The 25,619-nt window shown below is 50.9% G+C and overlaps 1 protein-coding gene across 4 annotated transcripts in view; it reads right to left on the reverse strand.

Annotated features, from left to right (window-relative positions):
• Positions 1–25,619, reverse strand: part of RGS3 (regulator of G protein signaling 3) — a 212,264-nt gene that overhangs the window by 114,416 nt on the left and 72,229 nt on the right. For all 4 annotated transcript variants that reach the window (XM_050926322.1, XM_050926323.1, XM_050926324.1 and 1 more), the window contains 2 exons: positions 14,583–14,773; positions 9,270–9,353 (listed from right to left, as the gene is read on the reverse strand). In XM_050926322.1, the coding sequence (XP_050782279.1) occupies positions 9,270–9,353; positions 14,583–14,773 (275 nt within the window). The remainder of the gene's footprint in view (positions 1–9,269; positions 9,354–14,582; positions 14,774–25,619) is intronic.

The following is a 25,619-nucleotide window of genomic DNA, read 5'->3' on the forward strand; positions in this document are numbered from 1 at the left end:
AAACACAGAACATAAAATGCCATTTCACAGTCACTTTTCTGAGCAGACCTACTGGGAACATGGAAAAATTAAAATTCAGCATGTAGAGAAAACAAGAGTAGAGACCAGTGCAGACTACACAGGAGGCATTTATCCAAGTGGCTCTCAAACTTTTGTGCTGATGACGCCTTTCACACAGCAAGTCTCTGAATGCGACTCCCCCACCCCCCATAAATTAAAAACACATTTTATCTATTTAACACCACTATAAATGCTAGAGGGAAAGCGGGGTTTGGGGTGGAGGCTGACAGCTAGCGACCCCCCATGTAATAATTTTGTGACCTCCTGAGAGGTCCTGACCCCAGTTTGAGAACCCCTGGTTTATACCAAACAGGAGCAGGGTCCAGTGCAGATTATACAGGAGGTGTTTATACCAAACAGGAGCGGAATCCAGTGCAGGTTACACAGGAGGTGATTATACCAAACAGGAGTGGAATCCAGCGCAGATTACACAGGAGGTGTTTATACCAAACAGAAGCGGAATCCAGCGCAGATTATACAGGAGGTGTTTATACCAAACAGGAGTGGAATCCAGTGCAGATTATACAGGAGGCGTTTATACCAAACAGGAGTAGAATCCAGCGCAGGTTACACAGGAGGCGTTTATACCAAACAGGAGTGGAATCCAGCGCAGGTTACACAGGACATGTTTATACCAAACAGGAGCAGAATCCAGCGCAGGTTACACACGAGGTGTTTATACCAAACAGGAGTGGAATCCAGCACAGGTTACACACGAGGTGTTTATACCAAACAGGAGTGGAATCCAGTGCAGATTCTACAGGAGGCGTTTATACCAAACAGGAGTAGAATCCAGTGCAGATTACACAGGAGGCATTTATACCAAACAGGCGCGGAATCCAGCGCAGATTACACACAAAGTGTTTATACCAAACAGGCGCGGAATCCAGCGCAGATTACACACAAGGTGTTTATACCAAACAGGAGCGGAATCCAGCGCAGGTTACACGGGAGGCGTTTATACCAAACAGGAGTGGAATCCAGTGCAGGTTACACAGGAGGCATTTATACCAAACAGGAGCGGAATCCAGCGCAGATTACACACAAGGTGTTTATACCAAACAGGAGTGGAATCCAGCGCAGGTTACACGGGAGGCGTTTATACCAAACAGGAGCGGAATCCAGCGCAGGTTACATGGGAGGCATTTATACCAAACAGGAGAGGAATCCAGCGCAGGTTACACAGGAGCCATTTATACCAAACAGGAGCGGAATCCAGCACAGGTTACACACGAGGTGTTTATACCAAACAGGAGCGGAATCCAGTGCAGATTACACACAAGGTGTTTATACCAAACAGGAGTGGAATCCAGCACAGGTTACACGGGAGGCGTTTATACCAAACAGGAGTGGAATCCAGCGCAGGTTACACACGAGGTGTTTATACCAAACAGGAGCGGAATCCAGCGCAGGTTACACAGGAGGTGTTTATACCAAACAGGAGCGGAATCCAGTGCAGATTATACAGGAGGTGTTTATACCAAACAGGAGCGGAATCCAGCGCAGGTTACACAGGAGGTGTTTATACCAGACAGGAGTGGGATCCAGTGCAGATTACACAGGAGGCGATATACCAGGGTGCAAGTGTCCAGGTGGTTGTCAGAAGGTGGTATTCTACTTTACACCAAAGGCCACACCTGTCACAGAGGAATGGTTCCCTCCATCTTCCTCGCAAACCCCATGGCAAAGCAAGGGAGGGTGAACCCCCCAAGTGACTAGGAAAGCATGGGCACCTGGAAGAGGTTCCTCCTGCAGAGCTAGGAGAATGGCAAACACTTGGAGGAGGGAGCATTCCAGAAGTTAGGGGTTAGATCATTACATACCTCTGTACAAGGTGGCTGCATTTGGGCTTGTTCTTTTCTGGAGCATGTAGAGAAATAAGCCAGCCCTGGAGCACAAGCAAAGCATTTCCTATTGATCCTCTGACCGGGGGTGCTGTCCCTCGGTTCAGCAAGCCGAGGGTTCGCTGAGCAGCCGCTTCTGGGACTGACTCGGCAGTTTCATGCAGGATTCTAACTGCTAACAAGGTGGGTCACCAGAAGAGCTACCCAACTGGTCCAGAGAGGCCCTGGGGAGGGTACCCACCCATCTCTCCCGAAGGGTGCTGTCACTGCTCAAGCTAGCAGCCTCCTGTGTGGTAGCAGGGCACGGAGGCACAGAGAGTTTCCTGGGAAAGGTCCTTTTCACACATTCGTAGAGATTTCAGGGCAGACAAGACCATGATGAGAATGCAGCCTGCAGAACACAGGCCAGAGAATTCCACCCAGGGCTTCCTGCAGCGTGGCCATGTGTTCCGGCGGAGCTAGAGCGGAGCTCTGAGAACAGCACATCCAATTGCGAGGATGATCTAAACACAGGTTTGTACTGACTGAGCTATAGTCTCAGTGAGGGGGATGGGAGGGTCAGGGATGGGGACGGGTAAGAGAGGGGTCTGGGGTAGGGAGAGGAAGGTGGAGTGGGTGTCACTGGGGCAGGATGGCAGGGTGGGGGTGGAGAAGGGAAGATGAGGGGGTGGAGAGGAGACGTGATGGCAATGTGGGGGAAGGGAGAGGAATGGGGGTGTCACTGGGGCGGGATGGCAGGATGGGGAGGGGAATGAAGGATGTCACTGGGGCAGGATGGGAGAGGGAGGGGTGAAGAGGAGAAGGTGGGGAGTGTCAAGGAGACATGATGACAATGTGGGGGAAGGGAGGGGAATGGGGGTGTCACTGGGGTGGGATAACAGAGTGGAGGTGGGGAGGGGAATGAGGGGTGTCACTGGGGAGGGAAGGGATGGTGAGGGGTGCAGAGGAGGTTGGGGGGTGTCAAGGAGACATGATGGCTGGGTGGGGGTGGGGAGGGGAAGGTATAGAGCGATTGAGTCTCTGGCCCAATTGGACTTGTTAGGCTGGAGGGAATTGCCATGAGTTGCAGTTACTGAGAGTTTGCTTTTGAAACCTCCCCTGGAGTTCAGTGGGTCTGTCTGACCCTTTGTCCCAGCCGGGCCCAGCTACTCCACTCCCAGCTGGACCTGGCACCCCAAGTGCTGGGATCTTGCAGCACAAGGCAGCAAGGAACGATCTGAAGAGAAAGTCTTGCTTGTGTCTCCGAGGTGGGGATCGGGGCATGCTGGCACTCCCAGTGCAGGGTTTCTGGCTGCCCCGAATGGAATTCCCGATGGCTGGGAAGGCAGGGAAAAGAGGGAGCAGGGAGAAGAGCGGGGTGGGTGGAATTTGTTGTAGCTTCAGTGGCTGCCTTCAAGGACATTAGGAAATGGGCCAGACAAAGGCAAAGTACATCTAGGTTCCTCTGCAAAACAGGCTGCAGCATTCTGGATCCTCTGGCTAGAGGCTTGTTGGGGGGATTTCGGAAGACCATAAAAGCGGGAATTGCAATACAGTCTAGACAGGATGTGTGTGAGGCCTGAATAAGGATTGCACCAGAGGTAGGGCCAGAGAAAGGATAGATTCTGGCAGGGCTCCAGAGATGGAGACCAATTCCCTCCTACAGGAGATGGAGGACAAAGAGCTTCGGGTTCCTGGCTCTGGAAGTGCCAAGTTATGGTCCAAGTGAAGGGGAAGATAATGGAGTTCAGGAGGAAAGGCAAAGAGTTCATTTTGAAATCAAGATGCAGGAATTCAGTCTCTGCCAGCTGCCCCATGGCTTCCCGCTCCTGAATGATTCAGAGCCCAAGCAAACAGAGGGATCAGAGAGCAATGCCCACACCAGTGCCAGGCATCTGCCACTCAGAACTGGTGTCCTAGGCTGACACAGGTCAGGGTTAGAAGAGAAAGAGGGCAGAGGGCACTAGCACACTGCAGAGAGGAAAGGGGATTATCCGGGAAATGAAAGCAGACGAGAGAGCGAGATAGAGAAGGCCGAGGGCTACCTTGAGATCAAGCCAGGTGAGAAGAGAGGTGTGACATTCTCTACCTTGGGGGAGCATCCTAGAACCCCCATAATCCTCATTTTCATAGAATCATGATCTTACATATAAAGCAGGCCTTGTAAGGGATCAGGGGAAAGGTTATGATCTGCTGAAAGTCATTTCTCTATCACAGATGTGTATCATTAATGCATGTGAAGTTATGAGAATTGTGTTGTGTGGTTGTCACTAAAACATGCTGTAAGTTAGGGAATCAGCCAGATATTAGCTCCCCAGAGGCAACAACAAGGAAAGTAACTAACACCCAGGTGGGGCATTAAACAACCCATCACCAGCCATTGTCCAGCAAGGGAGCTACAATGCAATGACTCACCTGCATGAGGCCACACCAGGGAATTGCTCAACCTTGCCTGGAGACTCAGCAGTGCCCCCCAGACATGCCTGGACTTGTGCTCCCCAAGCGCATGGTGTGGCCACATGCTGGACTTTTTATCCTGCCCCCACCTACGCTGCAAGCAACTAAGACACTGAGAAGACAACAAGTCTCCAACAGAGGAGATTGGCCCAGATTTCAAGGGTGAAATCTGTATACTAAGGACTGCAATATCCAGTGGGGTAAGAAAACCTGCTTAATCTAGTTGTTGCCCAGTCTAATAGGGTTGAGAGGTTAGACTGCCTGCTTATATTTTCTTTCTTTTGGTAACTAACTCTGACTTTTTGCCTATCACTTAAAATCTACTTTTTATAGTCAATACATTTATTTAATTGTTTATCTTTACCAATGAGTTTGTATGAAGTGTTGGGCAAATCTGCTCTTGTTTGACAAAGGCTGGTGTATGTCCATTTTCCATTGCTGAAGTTGTGAACCAATTAATAAATGTGCACTGCCCATCTTGAGCAGTACAAAATGGTATATTGCTGGGGTACAGTGCTAGGAGCTGGGGGGATTTGGCTGGTGCCTTTCTCTGTGTGATTCATGAGTGGCTCTGGGAGCATTTATGCAATCTCTAGCTGGGTGTGGGGCTCCACGTCTGTTGTGCTGAATGATCACAGTGCCTGGAGGGGCTTGCTGCTGGTCACTCCCAGGCTGGGGAGAGTTCAGAGGGCACAGCAGTCCCACAGTCTCAGGCTGCACCCCGGGTGGATCCCATCACAAGACTCTATAGTATAGGGTGAGACTCTGCTCTTGGGCATGCCACTGTAAATCGGACATGAAAGGTTTAAGGACGACAAGCAGGTGCTCTCAGTTCCACTGGAGAAGGGAAGTCTCCAGCTTTCTGAAGGAATGCACTGCACTTGCCTCCTGTCCTGCCAGGTTCCATGAGATCTAGATAAGTTCATGGAGGACAGGTTCATCAATGGCTATTAGCCAGGATGGGCAGGGAGGGTGTCCCTAACCTCTGTTTGCCAGAAGCTGGGAATGAGCGACAGGGGATGGATCACTTGACGATTTCCTGTTCTGTTCATTCCCTCTGGGGCACCTGGCACTGGCCACTGTCAGTAGACAGGATACTGGGCTAGATGGACCTAAGGTCTGACCCAGTCTGGCCGTTCTTATGTTCTTATCAGACCTTAGAGTGGGGATGTTGCTGAGTTCGATTGAACACTGAGTGATGTAAAAATGTTATTAGTTACGATCCTCCTCTCTCCACAGTGCAGCTAGCTAGGCTCAGAGCTGCTCCTGGATGCTGCTGCGCACTGTGCCCAACATGGCAGCTCAGTCTTCCAAGGCAGCTGCTGCCAGCCTGTCCCCTCCCACCTCATTAATCATATCCAGAGCCAGGCTCCACGGCCCTCAGCGACATATTCTTCTCTCTTCCCCCTTGCCAGATTTAGCAGATAGCACGGCCCCAAGTGCAACATGATTCCCAACCATCTCTCTCGCACTCACACCCAGGGCACACTTCTTTGAAGGAGGTAACTCCAACATGGAGATCCCACTCTCATCCCCTAGACGTGATAGACCAACAGGATCCATTTGTTCTCTGGCGCCCTCACTCTGACCGAGCTTGGACGTCTACAGCAGGGGCCCCAAAATGGCTAACCAGAGCCACTTGGCTATAGTGACAGGGCAGCATATTTCTTCTAGCTAGAAAAGCCTCAGCATGACCCTCTTCATGTTCCCATCTACGTCCACTTCCTGCCCCCCTCACCTTGGCCAGCCAGAAACGGCAGCTCAGTGACACAGGGTGAGCTAACATTTTGCTCTTGTGTAGACCTTTGTAACGGAACCGGAGACAGGCAACTCCAATCAACCCAGAGTGGGCATCAGGGCTGTACTAACTCATTGCCCCACAGAGGGGTAGGGGGGAGGTAAATATTACGACACTGCCTCCACACCCATACAGGAGCTGCACTCCCACAGCTGAGTACTCCGCTGATGCTGCATATACACCTCTACCCCGATATAACGCTGTTCTCGGGAGCCAAAAAATCTTAGCGCGTTATAGGTGAAACCACGTTATATCGAACTGGCTTTGATCCGCCGGAGTGCACAGTCTCCGCCCCCCACCCCGGAGCACTGCTTTACCACGTTATTTCAGAATTCGCATTGTATGGCGTTATATTGGGGAAGAGGTGTATTGGGGCTAGCGGTGTATCGGGGTAGAGGTGTACCTATACTTACCTGGGGGGCTTTGTAGCCCTAGAAGAGCCATGACAGTGAAGGACATTTGAGGCACAGGCAGGGCAAGAGTCTAGTTGCAAATCAGTGATGAGTTTCCCAAGTTAATGATACAATTTTCGAATGACTTTCATAGAAAGACCAATGAATCAGATCAGAAAGATGGCGGAATTATATTTTGAACACCACAGAGAAAAACAGGAGCAATTTAACAGAGCTGAACCACACAGATGCTTGTATGCCATTGGCCAGGAGCAAGGTGGTGGTTTTCTGAGACTCCGCAACCAGCCATCCAAAAACATGAAATACAAAAGGTTCTGAATAGTAAATGACAAGGTCCCTCCGTGGCTACATGGACATGACACAGAATTTTGTGCAGCCAAACAGGTTACCGAGCATCCGAACGACTACACACATATCAGCCGAGCTTTTCCGTTCGTGGCAGTTCCAAAAAAATGAAAACATAATTTTAGTTTAGGCTGAACTGAAACCAAAACTTTTGGAGTTTTCAGTGAATCTAAGGGTATATCTATACTACCCGCCGGATCAGCGGGTAGTGTTCGATGTATCAGGGATCGATTTATCCCGTCTCGTCTGGACGCGATAAAATCGATCCGCTAATCGATGCCCCTATTCCACCTCAGCAGGAGGAGTAAGCGGAGTCGACGGGGAAGCCGTGGCAGTTGACTCACCGCCGTAAGGATGGCCAGGTAAGTCAAACTAAGATACTTCGACTTCAACTATGTGAATAGCAAATAGCGTAGCTGAAGTTGCGTATCTTAGTTCGAACCCCCCTGCTAGTGTACCCCAGGCCTAAGAAGCCAAAAACATTTCATGGAATCATAGACTTTAAGGTCAGAAGGGACCATTATAATCATCTAGTCTGACCTCCTGCACAACGCAGGCCACAGAATCTCACCCACCCACTCACTCCTGTATCAGACCTATGTCTGAGCCATTGAAGTCCTCAGATCATGGTTTAAAGACTTCAAGGTGCAGAGAATCCTCCAGCAAGTGACCCGTGACATTTCATTTTGGGTCGAAGGAATTGATTTTTAATAAAGCAAAGGGACTGAAGGGCTGGATTCACAAAACCCAGCTCAAGGCGATGGCACGGATGCTAGTGCCCCCTTTAGCCCAATAGTGAGGACACTCACCTGGGATATGGGAGATCCAGATTCTAATCCCAGCTAGCAGGAACCAGAACCCAGGTTCCCCCCCTCCCACCTGGTGAGCACCTCAACCCCAGGCTGCTGAGTATTGCGGCAGGGGCTCTCATTCTCTCCTGTTGATGCTGTCCCACTTTGTAGAAAAGCAGGACTAGTCACTGGTCAGACAGCATGAGAATGACTCTGACTTGGTGGGTAGGGTGCTCCATCTGGGGGGTACCTGGGTCCAGTCCCTACTCCAGGGAGTATTTATACAAACAGAACAGTTTCAACGAGACATATTGAGAAAGACCCATCCCCAGAGGAGCCTATAGCCAGTGGCTAGGGCACTCGCCTGGCAGAAGGAGGAGACCTGGATTCATGTCCCTTCTCCAGAGCAGAGATTTGCACGTGGGTCTCCATACACCAGGTGAGTGCTCTAACCACTGGGCTGAAGGTTAGGGGACGTGGAGGTGCCCAGGTACCTCTTCCTCTGGGGAGGCTGATATAGAAATCTAGCCCAAAAAATTGAAGTGAGATGTTTTGTTAATGTCAAAATGGTTCATTTCAGCATTTCCAATTTAAAATTATTGTTTTATCAATTTCATTATAATTATAATTTTCATTTCAAAATTGACACAAATTTGTAAAATGTTTCAGTCAACCCAAATCTACATTTTTTGGCAATTAAAGATTTTGACGGAAACCTTTCTCCCACCTCTACGCATTATGGTAACTGGACAGCAAAAGGAGGGTGCGCCGCATGACAGTGTTTCAAGCAAAATCATCTAAGACAAACTACACTTTGTCCCATGCGTTCATGTCAGGCAGAGACAGGTGGGTAGAGCCCAATGGAGCTTAGACAAACCTCTTCTTCAGCGTCAAATACTTGGGGGTTGCAACACCTACATTTTGGCTCCAAATGAAGCCAAAGCAAAATTCAGATGAAATCATCAGATTCCCTGGGTTTGGCTGTTAAACTTCTGATGTACACAGTCTGGCTCAAGCATGTAACCAGCCCTGGTCTGGTTGTCAGGGGTTTGCACACCCCTCCTGATAATGCCGCAGGCACAAAACACAGCAAGTGAGGAGGGGCCAGGGGTTAGGAGAGGGCATATTTCCTCTTTCAGGACCTACACTTACCAAAAACCAAACCCTGGTGAAACCTAGGTATGGTTTCCCTTGAAGCCTGTTTTGGTTTCTCCAGTTTTGGGAGCTTCCACAGTGCACAAAGGTTTCCAACCCTGCCCCTGGGATCAGGTCCTGAGCCAACAGTTAAGCAGAAACAAACCTTCATGGCTATTAGGCAAATGACTGGCATGTGTTTGCCACGTGTGGAATTCTCTCTATCTGGTGCCATCAAAGAGGATCCAAAGAAGAGAAGACTCCAGCAACTGCTGTGGCAGTTAGTCTATCCCAAGATGAACTGGCTACAACTGGTTTTGAATTCCACTGGAATGAAGCATTTTAAAAGTCAAACATTGACCTTTTCAATCTAGCATGTTAGATGCGTAGGAATGTGTTTAAAAAGCACGAACACAATAACAATGTTAGGAGCGACTGAAATTCTCACCTTTACAGTCCTGCTTCTGCCTTCGTGAAGCAGCAGCTCCTCTGACAAAAGGAGAGTCCGGACCAGGTTGCAAAGGTCTAGAGGCTAAACATTTAAAACAAACAAACAAAAAAAGGATCCAGAACATCAACTCAAAATGAGAAAGTTTCCCATGAAACGTATTAACTCTCCACCCCCTAGAAGCTCCTCGCCTTTGGTTTAAGTTGTAAACCACTGCAAGCGAAGCAGCCGTGAGCTGCCCCGCGACAGCACATCTCTCAAGGATGGAAACTCTGCAGTCCAGCGAAGTGATAAAAGGGAAAAAAAACCCTCACATTTAACACCTATGTCATGTGAAGCTATAAAAAGATTATCAGCAGCTTCTGCTTCTCTGTACATTACTTCTTCTGCAAAGCGTGGGCTTGCCTGCGGCGGCTCGGAGAGCAGGAAGCACAACCACAGCACTAGCCCACCCCAGTCTCATCTAGATTCAACACGAATATGGGGAGCTACACATTTTTAACTGATTAACTTAATTAGCAAGATGAAGAGCCTCTGGGCAGGTGCCTTCTATGCTGCAGTAGACTTTGGGCTACATAGCCAGCTTTGCAGGGGCAACTTGCTTTGACATCGGATAAGCCAAGAACTAACAAAAAAAAAAAATCAGTTGCTCTGACTCCTGCACAATGCTGACAAAACCAGCTTCTGAGACAATATCATGCAGAAGAGCATTCAGAGCAGTGTAACTGCTGCCTGCAATGGGACTTTGCTCTGCAAAGCCTACAAGATGAAATACTGCAAAGCACAGAGGCAAAGTCTGAACTCACTGAAAGACACTGTCGTTAATATCAGTTTTAAAAGTGTGGGAACATTTCAGAGTGAAACCAAGAGTCACTGACTTGGAAAGACAATAAAACAGTAACAAAGCCCCAGTTAGTCTATGAGGTGCCACAGGACTCTTTGTTGCTTTTTACAGATCCAGACTAACACAGCTACCCCTCTGATTAAGCCCCAGTTGTGTTCTTACTTGGGCCTGGTCTACACTACGAGTTTATCTCGAATTTAGCAGCGTTAAACCAAATTAACCCTGCACCCATCCACACGACGCAGCCCTTTATTTCGATATAAAGGTCTCTTAATACCGATATCTGTACTCCTCCCCGACGAGGGGAGTAGCGCTGAAATCGATATTGCCATTTTGAATTAGGGTTAGTGTGGCCGCAATTCGATGGTATTGGCCTCCGGGAGCGATCCCACAGTGCACCATTGTGACCACTCTGGACAGCAATCTGAACTCAGATGCACTGGCCAGGTAGATAGGAAAAGCCCCACGAACTTTTGAATTTCATTTCCTGTTTGCCCAGCGCGGAGTGCTGATCAGCACAGGTGACCATGCAGTCCCAGAATCAAAGAAGAGCTCCAGCATGGACCACATGGGAGATGCTGAATCTGATCTCTGTATGAGGAGATGAATTTGTTCTATCAGAACTCCGTTCCAATAGATGAAATGACAAAGCATTTGAAAAAATCTCCAAGGCCATGATGGACAGAGGCCACAACAGGGACTCAACACAGTGCTGCTTGAAACTTAAAGAGCTGAGACAAGCGTACCAGAAAGCCAAAGAATCAAATGGACGCTCATGGAGGAAGGGGCGACTGATGACTGTAGCTATCCCACAGCTTTCGCACTATCCGAAAACCATTTGAATTCTTGGCTGAGCTCCCAAACACTGAAGGGTCAAAAACATTGTCGCGGGTGGTTCAGGGTATACGTCGTCAACGCCCCCACCATGTGAAAGCAAAGGGAAAAAAATCATTTCTCGCCTTTTTTCAATGTCACCGTAAGTCTACTGGATGCTGCTGGCAGACGCTGTGCTGCAGCGCTACACAGCAGCATCCTCTTCCCTTGCCTTGCGGACGGCAGACAGTACAGTAGGACTGGTATCCGTCGTCATCGTCCCGTGGGTGCTCCTGGCTGGTCTCGGTGAGGTCAGCCCGGGGCACCTGGGCAAAAATGGGAATGACTCCAGGTCATTCTCTTCTTTAAGTTTTGTCTAATGGAGATTCAGTCCTGTCTGGAATATCATGCCAATTGGAGGATTCTGCCTCAGGCTGCTCTCTGCAGTCAGCAGCACCCTTGCTACCAGGGCTCACAATCAGATATTTAGACCTCTACATTTTGCTGGAAATAAAAAAATTAAGCTGCCATTCAGAACTGACCCCCAACATACATATCCTGGGACATTTTGCATTTTACCAGTGTCAGCCAAAGGCCCACACACAAATGAAGATTCAGTCCTGCCTGTGCTTCTATCCTAGTGCTTGTCACAGATTCCCATTTTCAGTTACAGGCTGAGCAAGTGTAGAATGGTGGTTCACTCTACTTCGCTGTAAGCCAACCACCCTCCCCTCTCCCCTTTGATCTCTGCTTGCAGAGGCAATAAAGTCAGTGTTGCTTCTTATTCATGCATTCTTTATTGCTTCATCACACAGATGGGGGGATACTGCCATGGTAGCGCAGGAGGGGTGGGGGAGGAGGGAAGCAACGGGTGGGGCTGTTGTAGGGGCACCCCTAGAATAGCATGCAGCTCATCATTTCTGCGGGATGTCTGGGGCTCTGACCTGGAGCAGCCGTTTGCCTCTCTGGTTCTTTAGTAGGCTTGCCTGATATTTTAGGCAGGACTGACTCTCCATTAGACAAAACTTAAAGAAGAGAATGACCTGGGGCATCATTCTCATTTTTGTCCAGACGACCCCAACTGACCTCACCAAGGCTGGCCAGGAGCACCCATGACAGCAGCAGTCAGTACAGTATGACTGGTAACTGTCTTTGTCAACTTGCAAAGCAGCAGATGGTACAGTAGAGCTGGTAACCCTCTCTGCTAACTTGCAAAGGCAAGGGGATGCTGCTGTGTGGCGCTGCAGTACTGCGTCTGCCAGCTGCATCCAGTAGACATATGGTGACAGTGAAAAAAGGCCGAAGGGGCTCCATGGTTGCTGTGCTATGGCGTCTGCCCGGGCTATCCAGGGAAAAGGGTACGAAATGATTGTCTGTCATTGCTTTCACGGAGGGAAGATTGAGTGACGACATTTACCCAGAATCACCCACGACACTGTTTTTGCCCCATGAGGCATTGGGATCTCAATCCAGAATTCCAATGAGCGGGGGAGACTGCGGGAACTATGGGATAGCTATGGGATAGCTACTCACAGTGCAACGTTCCGGAAATCGACACTAGTCTTGGTACATGGACACACACCGCCGAATTAATGTGCTTAGTGTGGCCGCGTGCACTCAACTTTGAACAATCTGTTTCCAAAAATCAGTTTCTGTAAAATCGGAATAATCCCGTAGTGTAGACATACCCTTAAAGACAAACCATGAATGCACCCATTGCCTGGGCACGGTGAGTTCAGATAACACATGCAATACACATGCAGTAGTTGTGCTGTGGAAGACAATGATAGGGAAGCGAACTTGTTTTGAGAACCAGATTATGGAACTGGCTTGGCTCATCCCAGAAGCTGCAAACTGAGTCAGCATCAGGGGCAGCTCCAGGCACCAGCACACCAAGCGCGTGCCTGGGGCGGCAAGCTGTGGGGGTTGGCCTGCTGGTTGCTGGGAGGGCGGCAGGCAGGCGGCTTTTGGCGGCACGCCTGTGGGAGGTCTGCCGGTCCCGCAGTTTCGGCGGCAACTCAGCGGCGGATACACCGAAGGCGTGGGACCAGCAGACCTCCCGCAGGCGTGCCGCCAAATCCGCGTTACCAGCGGACATCCCGCAGCACTGAAGGACCCCCCGCCACCGAAATGCCGCCGAAGACCCCCCAGAGTGGGGCCCTCTTAGGCACGGGGCCCGATTCTGGGGAATTGAGGGAATAGGCTAAAGCCAGCCCTGATTACCCCCCACCCCCGTCCCAATTTTTCACACTTGCTGTCTGGTCACCCTAACCTTGCAGCCATGAGCAGCTATGTCATTCGGTACCTTCCGTAATGAGAACTCGGTGGTCGAAACCCAGGCTTGACTGGTCAGGATTCCCTCAAATGGCTGAAGCAGCCAAGCACCAAAGGTGGAAAGCTGCCTTTTTACAATGAAAACCACAGAAGCTAGAGATGGGGAAGTCCATTGCAACAGCAAGTCCATCCCCTTACAAGAGCAGGACATAGTTCCCTAGAGAGGCTCTGCACTGAATGCTAGACAATACTAGGAGGGGGAAGCTGAACATGATGAGGGATCCAGCTCTTTGCTACACATTGCATGGAGGATTTCTTTCCCTTCTATGACAGTATCTACAGTCATGACTCAAGCTCTGGCGGCGAACTCTGCGCTTCCTGCCAAGAGGCTGCGCTTGGCAGGTGCCATCCCCGGAGTGCAGCACAGCACATGGACAAGGGTCTTTTCCTACAGCCAACAGCTCAGTTCCCTGACCAAAGACTTTCGATGAAAGTCGATTCTAGTGGTACATGGTGGCTTACGAGTGGGTCTTTGAGGCACTGAGGTGAATGAAGAGATTAAAGGAAAAGTAGTTTCCACAATGGGACAGAGATGTGAGGCACATTCCCTGGCACAAAGAGCAGGCAGCACTGCAGTTTGTTAGAGAACTTTAAGTTAGCACGTGCAGGGAGAGTCTGTGATACACAGGCTGCCTTTGGGCCACACCAGGCTGGGTAAACAGGGGAAAATCTGATTGTTTAATTTAGTTATTTAAATTACGTTTTTCTTTTTTTTAAATAAACCTGTTTAAATGAAATCTGAATTTAATACAAAATATGTTAAGGCTTGAACTTCTTATAACTCAGTTGTGAATGTGAAACAGGTTTTGATAAGAGAAATGTACGTATCCAAAATATTTAAGATTGTTTTGTTTAATCAAAATAAATGTTATATGTGGTTTTGTGTGTTTAATTAAATCCCTGTTACCATCCTAATGCAGTTTAGCACAAATCATGAGCCAAAAGTTTATTGTCTCATAAATAAGCAGTACATCATTCCCCATTTCTAACATACTAAATGTACAATTGATAAGAATCTGACAATATTAGGTTATATAAATAACTGTGTACCTTGCTATAGTGTTATTGTGTCCCCCGCTAGGTTGCAAAAAGATGCATCAACTCGAGTGTAAAGGCACTCTTTGGTTATAAATCAACATGTTTGATCAGTTATAGCAGTCAGAGAGAAAGCACCTTTCTTTAGACAATAACTGGAAAAGCTGATTAAAATTGATGATTTAAATCCAGGCTTTGCACTTGGTGATTTAAATCACCCTGATTTCAGTCAGTCCCCCCTGGCCATACAGCCTGGTTTCCAGATGTGCCGGGAAGGGCCAGCTTACCTGCACAAAGACAGGGAACACGAGGACTTTGGGGGCCAGTGTCACATAGGTGCCGTAGCTGGAGTGCGGGATATGAGGCCTCACAATGGTGCAGTTCTGGTAGTTCCCATAGCTCTTCATAGTTTGCACTGTCTTCATCAGCCTGGATTTCCGTCCGGATCCCGTATGAGATTTGCCTTTTCCTGCATTTCCTGGGATCGTGAGAAGCCAAAAGAAAGCAAAGGAGAGAGAGCGAGAACTGAATTTGCAAGGGTCTAGTCCACTCTGTCATTATAATTCCTGACATCGCTGATAATGCAAAGGGGAGTAACTCAAACTGAGAACTGCAGGGAATCAGTGTCTGTGCTATCATAACCACTCAGCATTGTAGTGCATGGAGCTGCTGAGTGAGTGAGCCAAAGATTAATCAAAACATGGGGCCAAATCCTCACCTGGCACAAACAGATTTACACCAGCTGAGGATCTGGCTCTATGACTTACACTCACACGCACAGCACAGTGGGTGGTTTGTACAAGGGTTTTATCAGCACTGATGTGAAATGGTCACATTACTCGTGAACTGCAAAATCCCAGCTAAATGCCAATAAAACCCAGTCAGTAGCTCAGCACCCATCTTGTATTTTGTACACACCATATGTTGTCAAACATATTTTGCAAATGTTTTCGAGTTTTAAAGAATGTAATTGGCATTATTTGCTGTATGTATCCAACAGAGCAGGGCTCAAACTCATAAAAACTAACAGATGCAAAACAGCTCTAAACATGAGTGTAAACAGACCCACAACTGTCCCCTACCTTCGGACCTTCTTCCCATTGCTAAGCATGGACACTCCCCTTCTCAATAGGATAAAGAGTCATAGAGTTTAAGGCCAGAAGGGACCATCAGATCGTGTAGTCTGATATCCTGTATATCCCGGCCCACCAATACCATTCAGCACCCACACACTCAACCCAACACCCGAACTGAGACCAAAGTATCACAGCCTGCAGGAGACTGGACTTCTGGCTATGAAATGATTACGTGAGATAATCCTGGCAGGTGACCCACATCCACATGCTGCAGAGGAAGCCAATCACACCCCCACAGGTCACTGCCAACTCGACGTATGGTGATCAGTTAGACCAGGAGCATATGAACAAGAACCAGCCAGCCACACCCCTCAGAGAGAGAATCCTTGGTGCCACCCCGTCCAATGTACCGTCTCTGGCTGGGGCCAGTCCTGATGCTTCAGAGGAAGCACCCAGGCCTAGCCCAGATGGATGTCAAAGCTGTGACATTTTTTCATACAGAAATCCTGTCCCTGGTCCAGAACTGAATCTTGCCCAGTCCTAGGGTATTTGGGGCCTGGGGAGCAGATTTCACATTATCAGGAGAAGAAAACATTCTCAGGCAGGTCACTCTTTTAACTGCAACTCTGAGAAGCTGCTCGGGGTGGGAGACGCCAGAATAAATGTCAGAAAAATGGATTTGTAAATCTCTCTGTAAGTATCTGAATGACCCCAGGCCTCTCCAAAGCGACCACGTGGCTATTACAGCTGCTCAGACATGGCGAATGTACACGTCAGTGACGACTCGTTGTGAGTGAGAGTGGCAGCACCCAGACCACACAGGTTTGGTTTTTAAGCGTCGTATTTCACTGTCATGCTCAGGAAATCTGACCAACTTCATTAGTTTTCTTTCCGGACAGGTAGCGGAGTCGGTGGTACTCTGTGTGTACTGTGAAGATGGTTTGGGGGCTGCTTTGCTTGGATATCAACCCACTCTTTCCTCACTAATGGCTCCTATCACTGAGCTGTCCCCTTCTTGCACAGCTCAGTGATAGGGGCGGCTATGGTGCTAAAGTGGGGCACGAACCTTCGATAGTACCCCATCATCCCAATAAAGGCCTGGAACTGCTTTTTGGTTTGGGGAGCGGGCCAGTCTCTGATCACCTCCACCTTGGCTGGTTCCTGCTTTAGGCAGCCGCTCCCCACCCAATGGCCCAGATAATATACTTCAGCCATCCCCACCTTGCACTTCTCAGCTTTTACGGTCAGCCCAGCCTCCTGGAGTCGGTCCAGCACTTGTCTAACCTGGGACATGTGGTCCTCCCAGGTCCGGCTAAAGATGCAGATGTCAATATACGCCACGGCAAAAATCCCCCTCAGTAGCTGATCCACCAGGCTCTGGAAGATGGTCGGCGCTCCCTTGAGGCCGAAGGGCAGGGTCAGAAACTCGTAGAGCCCCAGAGGGGTGATAAAGGCTGATTTCAGCCTGGCATCTGCGTCCAGCGGCACTTGCCAGTAGCCCTTTGCAAGATCCATGGTGGTGAGGTACCGAGCGCCTCCCAGCTTGTCTAGGAGCTTGTCAGGCCTGGGCATGGGGTAGGCATCAGATACGGTGCTGGCACTGAGCTTTCAATAGTCCACACAGAACCGATCGACTCATCCCTTTTGGGCACCAGCACCACTGGCGAGGCCCAAGGGATGGAAGACGGCTGGATCACCCCTAAGGCCAGTATGTCCCTGACCTCTCTTTCTAGGTCCTGGGCAGATTTCCCAGTGACCCGAAAAGGGGAGCATCTTATAAGGGGATGTGACCCGGTCTCCATCCGGTGAACAGTCAAATTAGTGCATCCAGGCTGCCTGGAAAAAAGTTGTCGGTATAGATGTAGCACCCCTCTGATCTCAGCGTGCTGGGCCAGGGTCAGCTGATCAGAGAGGGGAATTGCCTCCAGGGGGGAACCAGCTTTTGTCCCAGGGAATAGATCCACTAAGGGGTCATCTCCCTGCTCCTCCCAATGTCAACACACGGCCAACACCACATTCCCCCTGTCATAGTATGGCTTCATCATGTTCACGTGGTACACCCGACGGTGATGTGACCGGTTCGACAGCTCCACCACATAGTTTACCTCATTTAGTTGCTTGATAACCTTGAAGGGTCCTTTCCAGGCAGCCAGGAGTTTGTTTTTCCTCACGGGGATGAGAACCATCACTTGATCCCCGGTGGCGCAGGCATGGGCCTGCGCCATGCGGTCATACCAGACCTTCTGCTTCCTCTGGGCTCGGGCCAGATTCTCCCTGGCCAGGCCCATGAGCTCAGCAAGTCTTTCCCGGAAGGTCAGGACATACTCCACCACCGACTCTCCCTCGGGAGCGGCCTTCTCCTCCCATTCGTCTCTCATCAGGTCCAGGAGCCCCCTTACCCGCCTTCCATATAACAGTTCGAAAGGCGAAAACCCGGTAGATTCCTGGGGTACCTGCCTGTACACGAACAGCAGGTGAGGTAAGTACTTGTCCCAGTCCTGTGGGTGCTGGTTCATAAATGTTTTTAGCATCATCTTTAGCATCCTGTTGAACCTTTCCACCAGCTTGTTGGACTGGGGGTGATATGCTGAGGCCCAGTTGTGCTGGAGCCCACATTTTTCCCACAAGCACCGGAGCATCGTCGACATGAAGTTGGACCCCTAGTCTGTTAAGACTTCCTTGGGGAACCCCACCTGGCTGAAAATGGTCAGCAGCGCATCTGCCACTGTGTCTGCTTCGATAGAGGACAAGGCCGCTGCCTCGGGGTAGCGAGTGGCGAAATCTACCACCACCAGAATGTATTTCTTCCCCGACCAGGTCGCCTTGCTGAGAGGTCCCACTATGTCCATGGGCACCTTCTGGAAAGGTTTTTCTATGATGGGAAAAGGCCTCAAAGCCGCTTTCCCCTTGTCCCGGGCCTTCCCCACCCTCTGGCAGGGGTCACAGGTTTGGCAGTACTGTCGGACATGGGTAGAGACCCCAGGCCAGTAAAAGTTCTCTAGCAGCCTCTGCCTGGTGCGCCAGATTCCCTGGTGCCCTGCAAGAGGGATGTCATGGGCCAGGTACAGTAGCTTGTGGCGAAACTTCTGGGGAACCACCAGCTGCCTCCTGATCCCCCATGACTCTACTTCCCCTGGGGGAGCCCATTCTCGGTACAGGAACCCCTTCTCCCACAGAAACCTCTCCCTGCAACCTCTCCTCATGGTCTGTACCGCACTGAGGTTAACCCGGTCCCTGGGCTTCCGCAAGGAGGGATTTTTCTGCAATTCGGCCTGGAACTCAGCAGCTGGGACAGGGATGGGGACCTGCTCTCTCTCACTGGCTGGGTCTGAGGCCACAGCCTCTCTGAGCCATGTCCCTGGGCGTTCCCTCCCCACCAGGTTAGAGTACCTTCCCCGTTGTCAGGGAGCAGTGCCCTTCGCCAACTCTGACTACGGGTCACGACCAGGGCACCCCGGGCATTGCTTGGCTAGACCTCCAGGTCCCGCCCCATTAACACCTCCATGGGCAAATATGGGTGTACCCCCACATCCTTGGGGCCCTCCTTGGCCCCCCACTTCAGGTGTACCCTCGCCATGGGCACCTTGAATGGGGTCCCACCCATGCCCATCAGGGTCAGGTAGGTGTTGGGCACCATCCGATCTGAGGCCACCACCTCGGGCCGGGCCAGTGTTACCTCTGTGCCCATGTCCCAGTACCCAGTGACCTTCCTCCCATCTACCTCCAAGGGAACAAGGCACTCTCTCCGGAGGGACAGCCCCATGCCCACCCTGTAAACCAAAAAATCTGGAGTCTGGAGCATCCAGCCCCCCAGAGGAGTTGACCTGGGGCCCTCCACCCTCCTTCACAGGCAGTACGTGGCCAGCCCCCCTTTCCTGCGAACGCTGCCCCTCGTCCAGCTGGGTCTCTAACAAGTTAACCCGGTGTGGGGTCGGTCTGCTCAGTCTGTCCTTGAGCCTGGGGCACTGGGACCGTATGTGGCCCCTCTGGCCACATTGATAGCAGCTCGTGTCCCGTGGGTCCCCTCGAACTGGTCGGTTTTCCCTGATGCTTGGCGTTCCCCTTGGGAGGGGGTTCCCCCTATTCCCCCTTTGGGAGGTCCCAGGATGACTTTCTTTCTGCCTCACGGCGGACCTGTTCCTTTGGGGCTCCTCCCTGCCACTCCCGACCAGCTCTTCACAAACTCATCGGCCAGCCGCCCTGCATGTCATGGGTTCTCTGGCTTTTGTTCCCTCAACCACAGCCTCAAGTCGGATGGGCACCGCTCATACAGTTGCTCCAGTACCAGCAGTTTAACCACGTCCCACTTCGTCTGGGCCCCATCTGCCCACTTGCTGGCATATCCCTCCATGCGGACGGCTAGTTGCAGATATGAGACCTCAGGGGTTTTATACTGACTCCGGAACCTCTCCCGGTACATCTCAGGAGTCAGCTCAAACTCGCACAGCAGGGCCTGCTTGAATAGTTAGTAGTTCCCTTTCTCCTCCTCTTCCAGCTGGCGGTACAATGCCACGGCCTTGGGGTCCAGTAAGGGGGTGAGAACCTGGAACCTGTCCGCAGGATCTACCTGGTGCAGCTCGCAAGCCGTGTCAAAGGCACCCAGGAAGTCATCCATGTCCTCCCACTCCTTACGCTGGGCCAGGATGCACTTATCAAAGCTCTGTGCAGTCCTGGGCCCCCCCTCACTCACTGCAGCCGGGGACCCGTTGCTCCTCAGCCTCGCCAGTTCCAGCTCAAGCTGACGCAGTCTCTCTTTCTCCTCCCAGTCATGTTCTCTCTGTCCCTCTTTCTCCTCCAGTTCCCACTGTCTTTGTCTCTCCTCATGTTCTCTCTGTCTCTCTTTCTCCTCCCGGTCATGTTCTCTCTGTCGCTCACGATCCTCTAGCTCTTTCATTTTTAGCTCTCTCTCCCATTCCAGCCACTTCCACTCCACGGAAGCCGAGCATCGCCGGGACGATCCTCTGCTGGGGGGTGAACTGCGCCAGGAGGATCCCCTGCTGGCCAGGGGTGTCACGGTGCCCTCGATATTCACTGGGCTCCTCCCCGCCCTTCCCCTAGACATAGGAATGGGGGTTTCAGGAAGCCCTCAGCGCTGGCTGCCCACGCCCAGCAGGGACAGACACTGGTGCCTGCGCTGCATCAGCCAGGCTGCTTCCCTCAGAGACAGGGATCAGTTCATTCGAGTGATCTCCCTCCTCCAGCTGGGCAATCAGCTGGTCTTTGGTGAGCCTCCCACTGCGCAGCCCCCTCTGCTTGCACAGCTCTACCAGGTCACACTTAAGCCACTTGGCATACATCTTTCTGCTGGCCACTCACAGGCCGGGGTGCTCACTGCTCCCCATGGTTTTCAGGGGGACTCCTAGTGCACCAGCCCTTCTTGAGGTCACCACCTCCCTGCCAGGGTCGAACTGCAGACTCCTCCGCCCCTGGGACCACTCGCTGCAATCCCCCGGGGGACCCTGTTACTGCAAAGTCCTTCTCACTGGGCACACACTCCCAGGGGTTAATCACCCCTGAAGTTGTCCCTTCATTTTACTGCTCCCCAGTCACTTACTGCAGGAAGCGCCGTCCACGGGGTGCAGTATCTCCCGCCACTGCCACCAGTTGTCACAGAGTGTGGGGGAGTCCGGCCCTGCACCCCTCTTCCTGGGACTCACAGTGACTCTCAGCCAGCCAGTAAAACAGAAGGTTTATTTGACAACAGGAATGCAGGTTACAGCAGAGCTTGTAGACACAGCCAGGACCCCTCAATCAAGTCCGTCTGGGTCTCAGGAAGCTTAGTCCCCTGAATTCCAACCACCCAGCCCAAAAACCGAAACTAAACTCCACTCCCTCCAGCCGGCCCCTTCCTTTGTCCAGTTTCCCGGGCAAAGGTGCTGACACACCTCCCTGCTCCCTGGCTCAGGTTACAGGCTTAGGTCCTGGCCCCTCACCTAAAGTAAACCCCAGCTCTCCCATCCACCACACAGACAGTCCTTACTCCATCACAAACCCATATAACTTTTCCTTCTGATACTCATTTTACAGCTCTTCCTTTTGGTTACCCCCAGGATGCCCAAGAGGAGCAGGGACAGTGGCAGGGAGGGGAGCGGATCATTCTCAATTAGCCAAAAACAGGCACATACCAGAGCCCGCAATCTAAACTCACCCAAACTATCTCATCACATTTCCCTAATCCCTGCAAGACTGTGTCCTACACACGCTCTTTCAACTGGCCGAGAGCTGGCAGCATCCCAAACTCCCCAGCTGAGCCTTCCTCATAGAGACAGGAGCCTCTTTAGAAGGTGATAGTCAGAACTGCGTGCAGTCCATTGCATGGGGGAGCTTACACACAGCCTGGGGTACAGTGCTGGGATCACTAACTGATGGAGTTTCATGGATCTTTTACTGGCGTGCAGCACTCTGGCATTTTTAGGTGTGGCTCTCTCCTGTGCTTCCATCCTAGCAGTAGCTGCACTGGCTGGAGAATGAGTTAATTGCCTTCAGAATGCCAGCTGTAGAGGTCAGCAGTGCTTCTATATCCTGGGAAATTTCCCAAAACCTGGGAATTTGTGAGTAAAATGTTTCAACTTGGGAAATTGGGAATTTTCATTCAAAACATTTTACTCACAAATTCCCAGATTTTGGGAAATTTCCCAGGATACAGAAGCACTGTAAAAAAACTTTATCTGGGAATTTTTCACCAGATTTGGGAAATTTTTAGCGCTAGGTTGGGAAAAGTTGGCATCACAATATAGAAGCACTGGAGGTCAGCTGGTTTGCTTTCATTTAGCATGGTTGCTGGTTGCAAAGCTCTATGTCTTGTTACAGATTAAACTAATGCCCTTAATAACACTAATGATAGCAGCTGCAATGGGCATAGCTAGTAACACAGCCTTCTAGTCAATTACATCTATGGGCTCTGCCTTGGACACACCTTCCACCTGTGTGCAAACCACATGAAGATGGGAGAATGTAACCCCCTTCCTCTGCCTCAAGTGTCAGTCCAGTCTAAAGTGACTGACCCCACAGAACTGGGGGTCAAGAGAGCTGTCCTTTAATGCCAGCCTGCCTCTGACTCATGAGTGACCTTGGGGCAGGTCACAGCCTCCAGTTCCTCAGTTTCCCCTTTTGTAAAATGGGACTAACAACTTGCTTCTTTCTCTGTAAAGCACTTTGGGATCCAGAGGTGGACAGTGTTAGATGAATGACAGGTGACTTCTGGGGGAAGCTGCTTTTTTCAGTCAACTCAAATCCTGTCACAGTTATACCTAAGTGAGACTCTACCAGCCGCAGAGCAACGCACCCAGCTTTCATAACAGCTGCATTCTCAAATGTTTCAGAGTGGCCAGCTGCCAGATTAGTTAATCTGTCAGCAGGAGACACTGTGCAGGTGACTCAGCCTGGAAAGCAGCGTGAGTGCACGTGGGACAAATGTTATGGTGAAGTGCATATGCCATGCAGCTGTAGCGTGTTGGCGGCAGGATATCAGAGACAGCTGTTACTGTAGGTGGCACTCTCAACGTGTCACTGAACAGATGTGCTCAGGTACTGCACAGCAGAGAACTCCGCTTACCCGGTCAAAGGCCTAAGGCTGCAGAAATAGCTAGTGGCCTAAGTGCTGCTTTTGGGGGACAATGAACCCTCCTTAAGAGCTGTCAGCCCTCCCACTTCAGAGCCTTCTCAGAACTACCCCCAGGGACGCCAAGAGCAGGTTCAGGCCCCAGTGAAAAAAATTTTTCAGGCCCCCCAGCAAGAGATGACCAGCTAAACAGAGCCGACAAAGCAGGGCCCCGGGCCCCCTTCCAGACCACCGAGCCCCGGTAATTTGTACCAGCTTCCTCCCTTCTGATCAGCCCTAACTACCCCCAGCAAACTGGCGTGTGCCAAGGATGTGAGGCAGGGGAGTTCCTGCCTACCAAGAAGCAGGTAGCTCTGAAAATGCAATGCCAGAGTGCCGCCTGTCTGGGGAGGGAGGAGACTGCCAGTCCATCTGGCCCATAGTTAGTGTCAGAGGGGAGATTAAAGCAGGGCTGTCAAGATGGGGGAAGTTGTAAAATATTTCCTATTTAACATGTTGTTTGCTGTCCCCCTGGCCCGGGGTGGGGGCTGACTACAGAGAGAGCCTTCCTATGAAGTGGGGCCACTGAAAGCACTGAGGAGGTATAGGGGGACCCGGACCCAGACCCATCCCAGGGGTCTCAGCCTGCCAGAATTGAATCCTCATCACAGCTGCAGCACCATAACTGGACAGAGTGCAGGAGCTGTCACCCCCTGTCACCTCAAGGAGCCAAAGCAGCCTCTGTACCCCAGAGAAGGGCCCAGATGCAGGGCCTTTGGGGCTGGGAATCTAAGTTCTGTGTCGAGATTTCAGGGCAAAACCATTGCCAAAGGGATCTGACTGCATCTCTCTGTCAGCCAAAAGCTGTCCCCTAGTCCCTGTGGATGCTGCCCCTTCTGTGGCTGGTGTTCCACATAGACCAGGGAGAGGACCAAGCAGGCAGAAATCTCCCAGGTCAGCCATTAGGACTTAGGTCAAATGAGACTCCAGGGAGCTACTAGCAAAGGAATCTTGCCTAAAGCAATGTCCCTCTGCTAGTGCCTAGTGCTTGGGTGCAGCAGCGTCAGTGCTAAGTGGCTGCATAGGCTGCAGTCCCTCCAGTTGCCACTTCATGAATCCAGCCATTTCTGTTATGACCATCACAGAGCGCACTGCATTTTCTGCTCCTACCTTTGCATTGCAGCTGAAACCCATAAGAAAAAAGAGGAGTGCCCATGTACCAGCAATGCAGATACAGGTGAGCAACTGTTTTCATGTTCTCTCCACAGGTACTAATGCGGAGAGTGGACTAGATGATACATCTGAGGGAAAGGAGCAGAAGGAGACTCCACCGATTGGAAGGCATGAGACGCACTGTCCTAGGGATGGGGGTTCCATGACCACCACTCCCAAGAGAAGGAGGCGGGTGGTGGTGGTCAGGGACTCCCTCCTCAGGGGGACTGAGTCATCTATCTGCTGCCCCGACCAAGAAAACCGAGAGGTCTGCTGCTTGCCAGGAGCTAGGATTCACGATGTGACAAAGAGACTGCCGAGACTCATCAAGCCCTCGGATAGCTACCCCGTCTTGCTTCTCCACGTGGGCACCAATGATACTGCCAAGAATGACCTTGAGCAGATCACTGCAGACTACGTGGCTCTGGGAAGAAGGATAAAGGAGTTTGAGGCGCAAGTGGTGCTAGACCATGGGATGAGTTCCAAGAAGGAGGAGTGCTAGGCAGAGACCGGCTCCACTTAATGAAGAGAGGGAAGAGCATCTTCGCAAGCAGGCTGGCTAACCTAGTGAGGAGGGCTTTAAACCAAGTTCTCTGGGGGAAGGAGACCAAAGCCCTGAGGTAAGTGGGGAAGTGGGATGCCGGGAGGAAGCATGAGCAGGAGAGCACAAGAGAGGAGGACTCTTGCCTCATACTGAGAAAGCAGGATGATCAGCGAGTTATCTTAAGTGTCTATACACAAATGCAAGAAGCCTGTGAAACAAGCAGGGAGAACTGGAAGTCCTGGCATGGTCAAGGAATTATGATGTGATTGGAATAACAGAGACCTGGTGGGATAAATCACATAACTGGAGCACTGGATGGATGGATATAAACTGTTCAGGAAGGACAGGCAGGGCAGAAAAGATGGGGGAGTTGCATTGTATGTAAGAGAGCAGTATGACTGCTCAGAGCTCCGGTATGAAACTGCAGAAAAACCTGAGAGTCTCTGGATTAAGTTTAGAAGTGTGAGCAACAAGGGTGATGTCGTGGTGGGAGTCTGCTATAGACCACCAGACCAGGGGGGTGAGGTGGATGAGGCTTTCTTCAGGCAACTAGCAGAAGTTACTAGATCACAGGCCCTGGTTCTCATGGGGGACTTCATTCACCCCGATATCAGCTGGGAGAGCAATACAGCAGTGCACAGACAATCCAGGAAGTTTTTGGAAAGTGTAGGGGACAATTTCCTGGTGCAAGTGCTGGAGGAACCAACTAGGGGCAGAGCTCATCTTGACTTGCTGCTCACAAACCAGGAAGAATTAGTTGGGGAAGCAAAAGTGGATGGGAACTTGGGAAGCAGTGGGCATGAGATGGTTGAGTTCAGGATCCTGACACAAGGAAGAAAGGAGAGCAGCAGAATACAGACCCCGGACTTCAGAAAAGCAGGCTGACTCCCTCAGGGAACTGATGGGCAGGATTCCCTGGGAGAATAACACGAGGGGGAAAGGAGTCCAGGAG

Source organism: Gopherus flavomarginatus, chromosome 17, assembly GCF_025201925.1.
Source record: "Gopherus flavomarginatus isolate rGopFla2 chromosome 17, rGopFla2.mat.asm, whole genome shotgun sequence".
In the NCBI taxonomy this organism is placed as follows: Eukaryota; Metazoa; Chordata; order Testudines; family Testudinidae; genus Gopherus; species Gopherus flavomarginatus.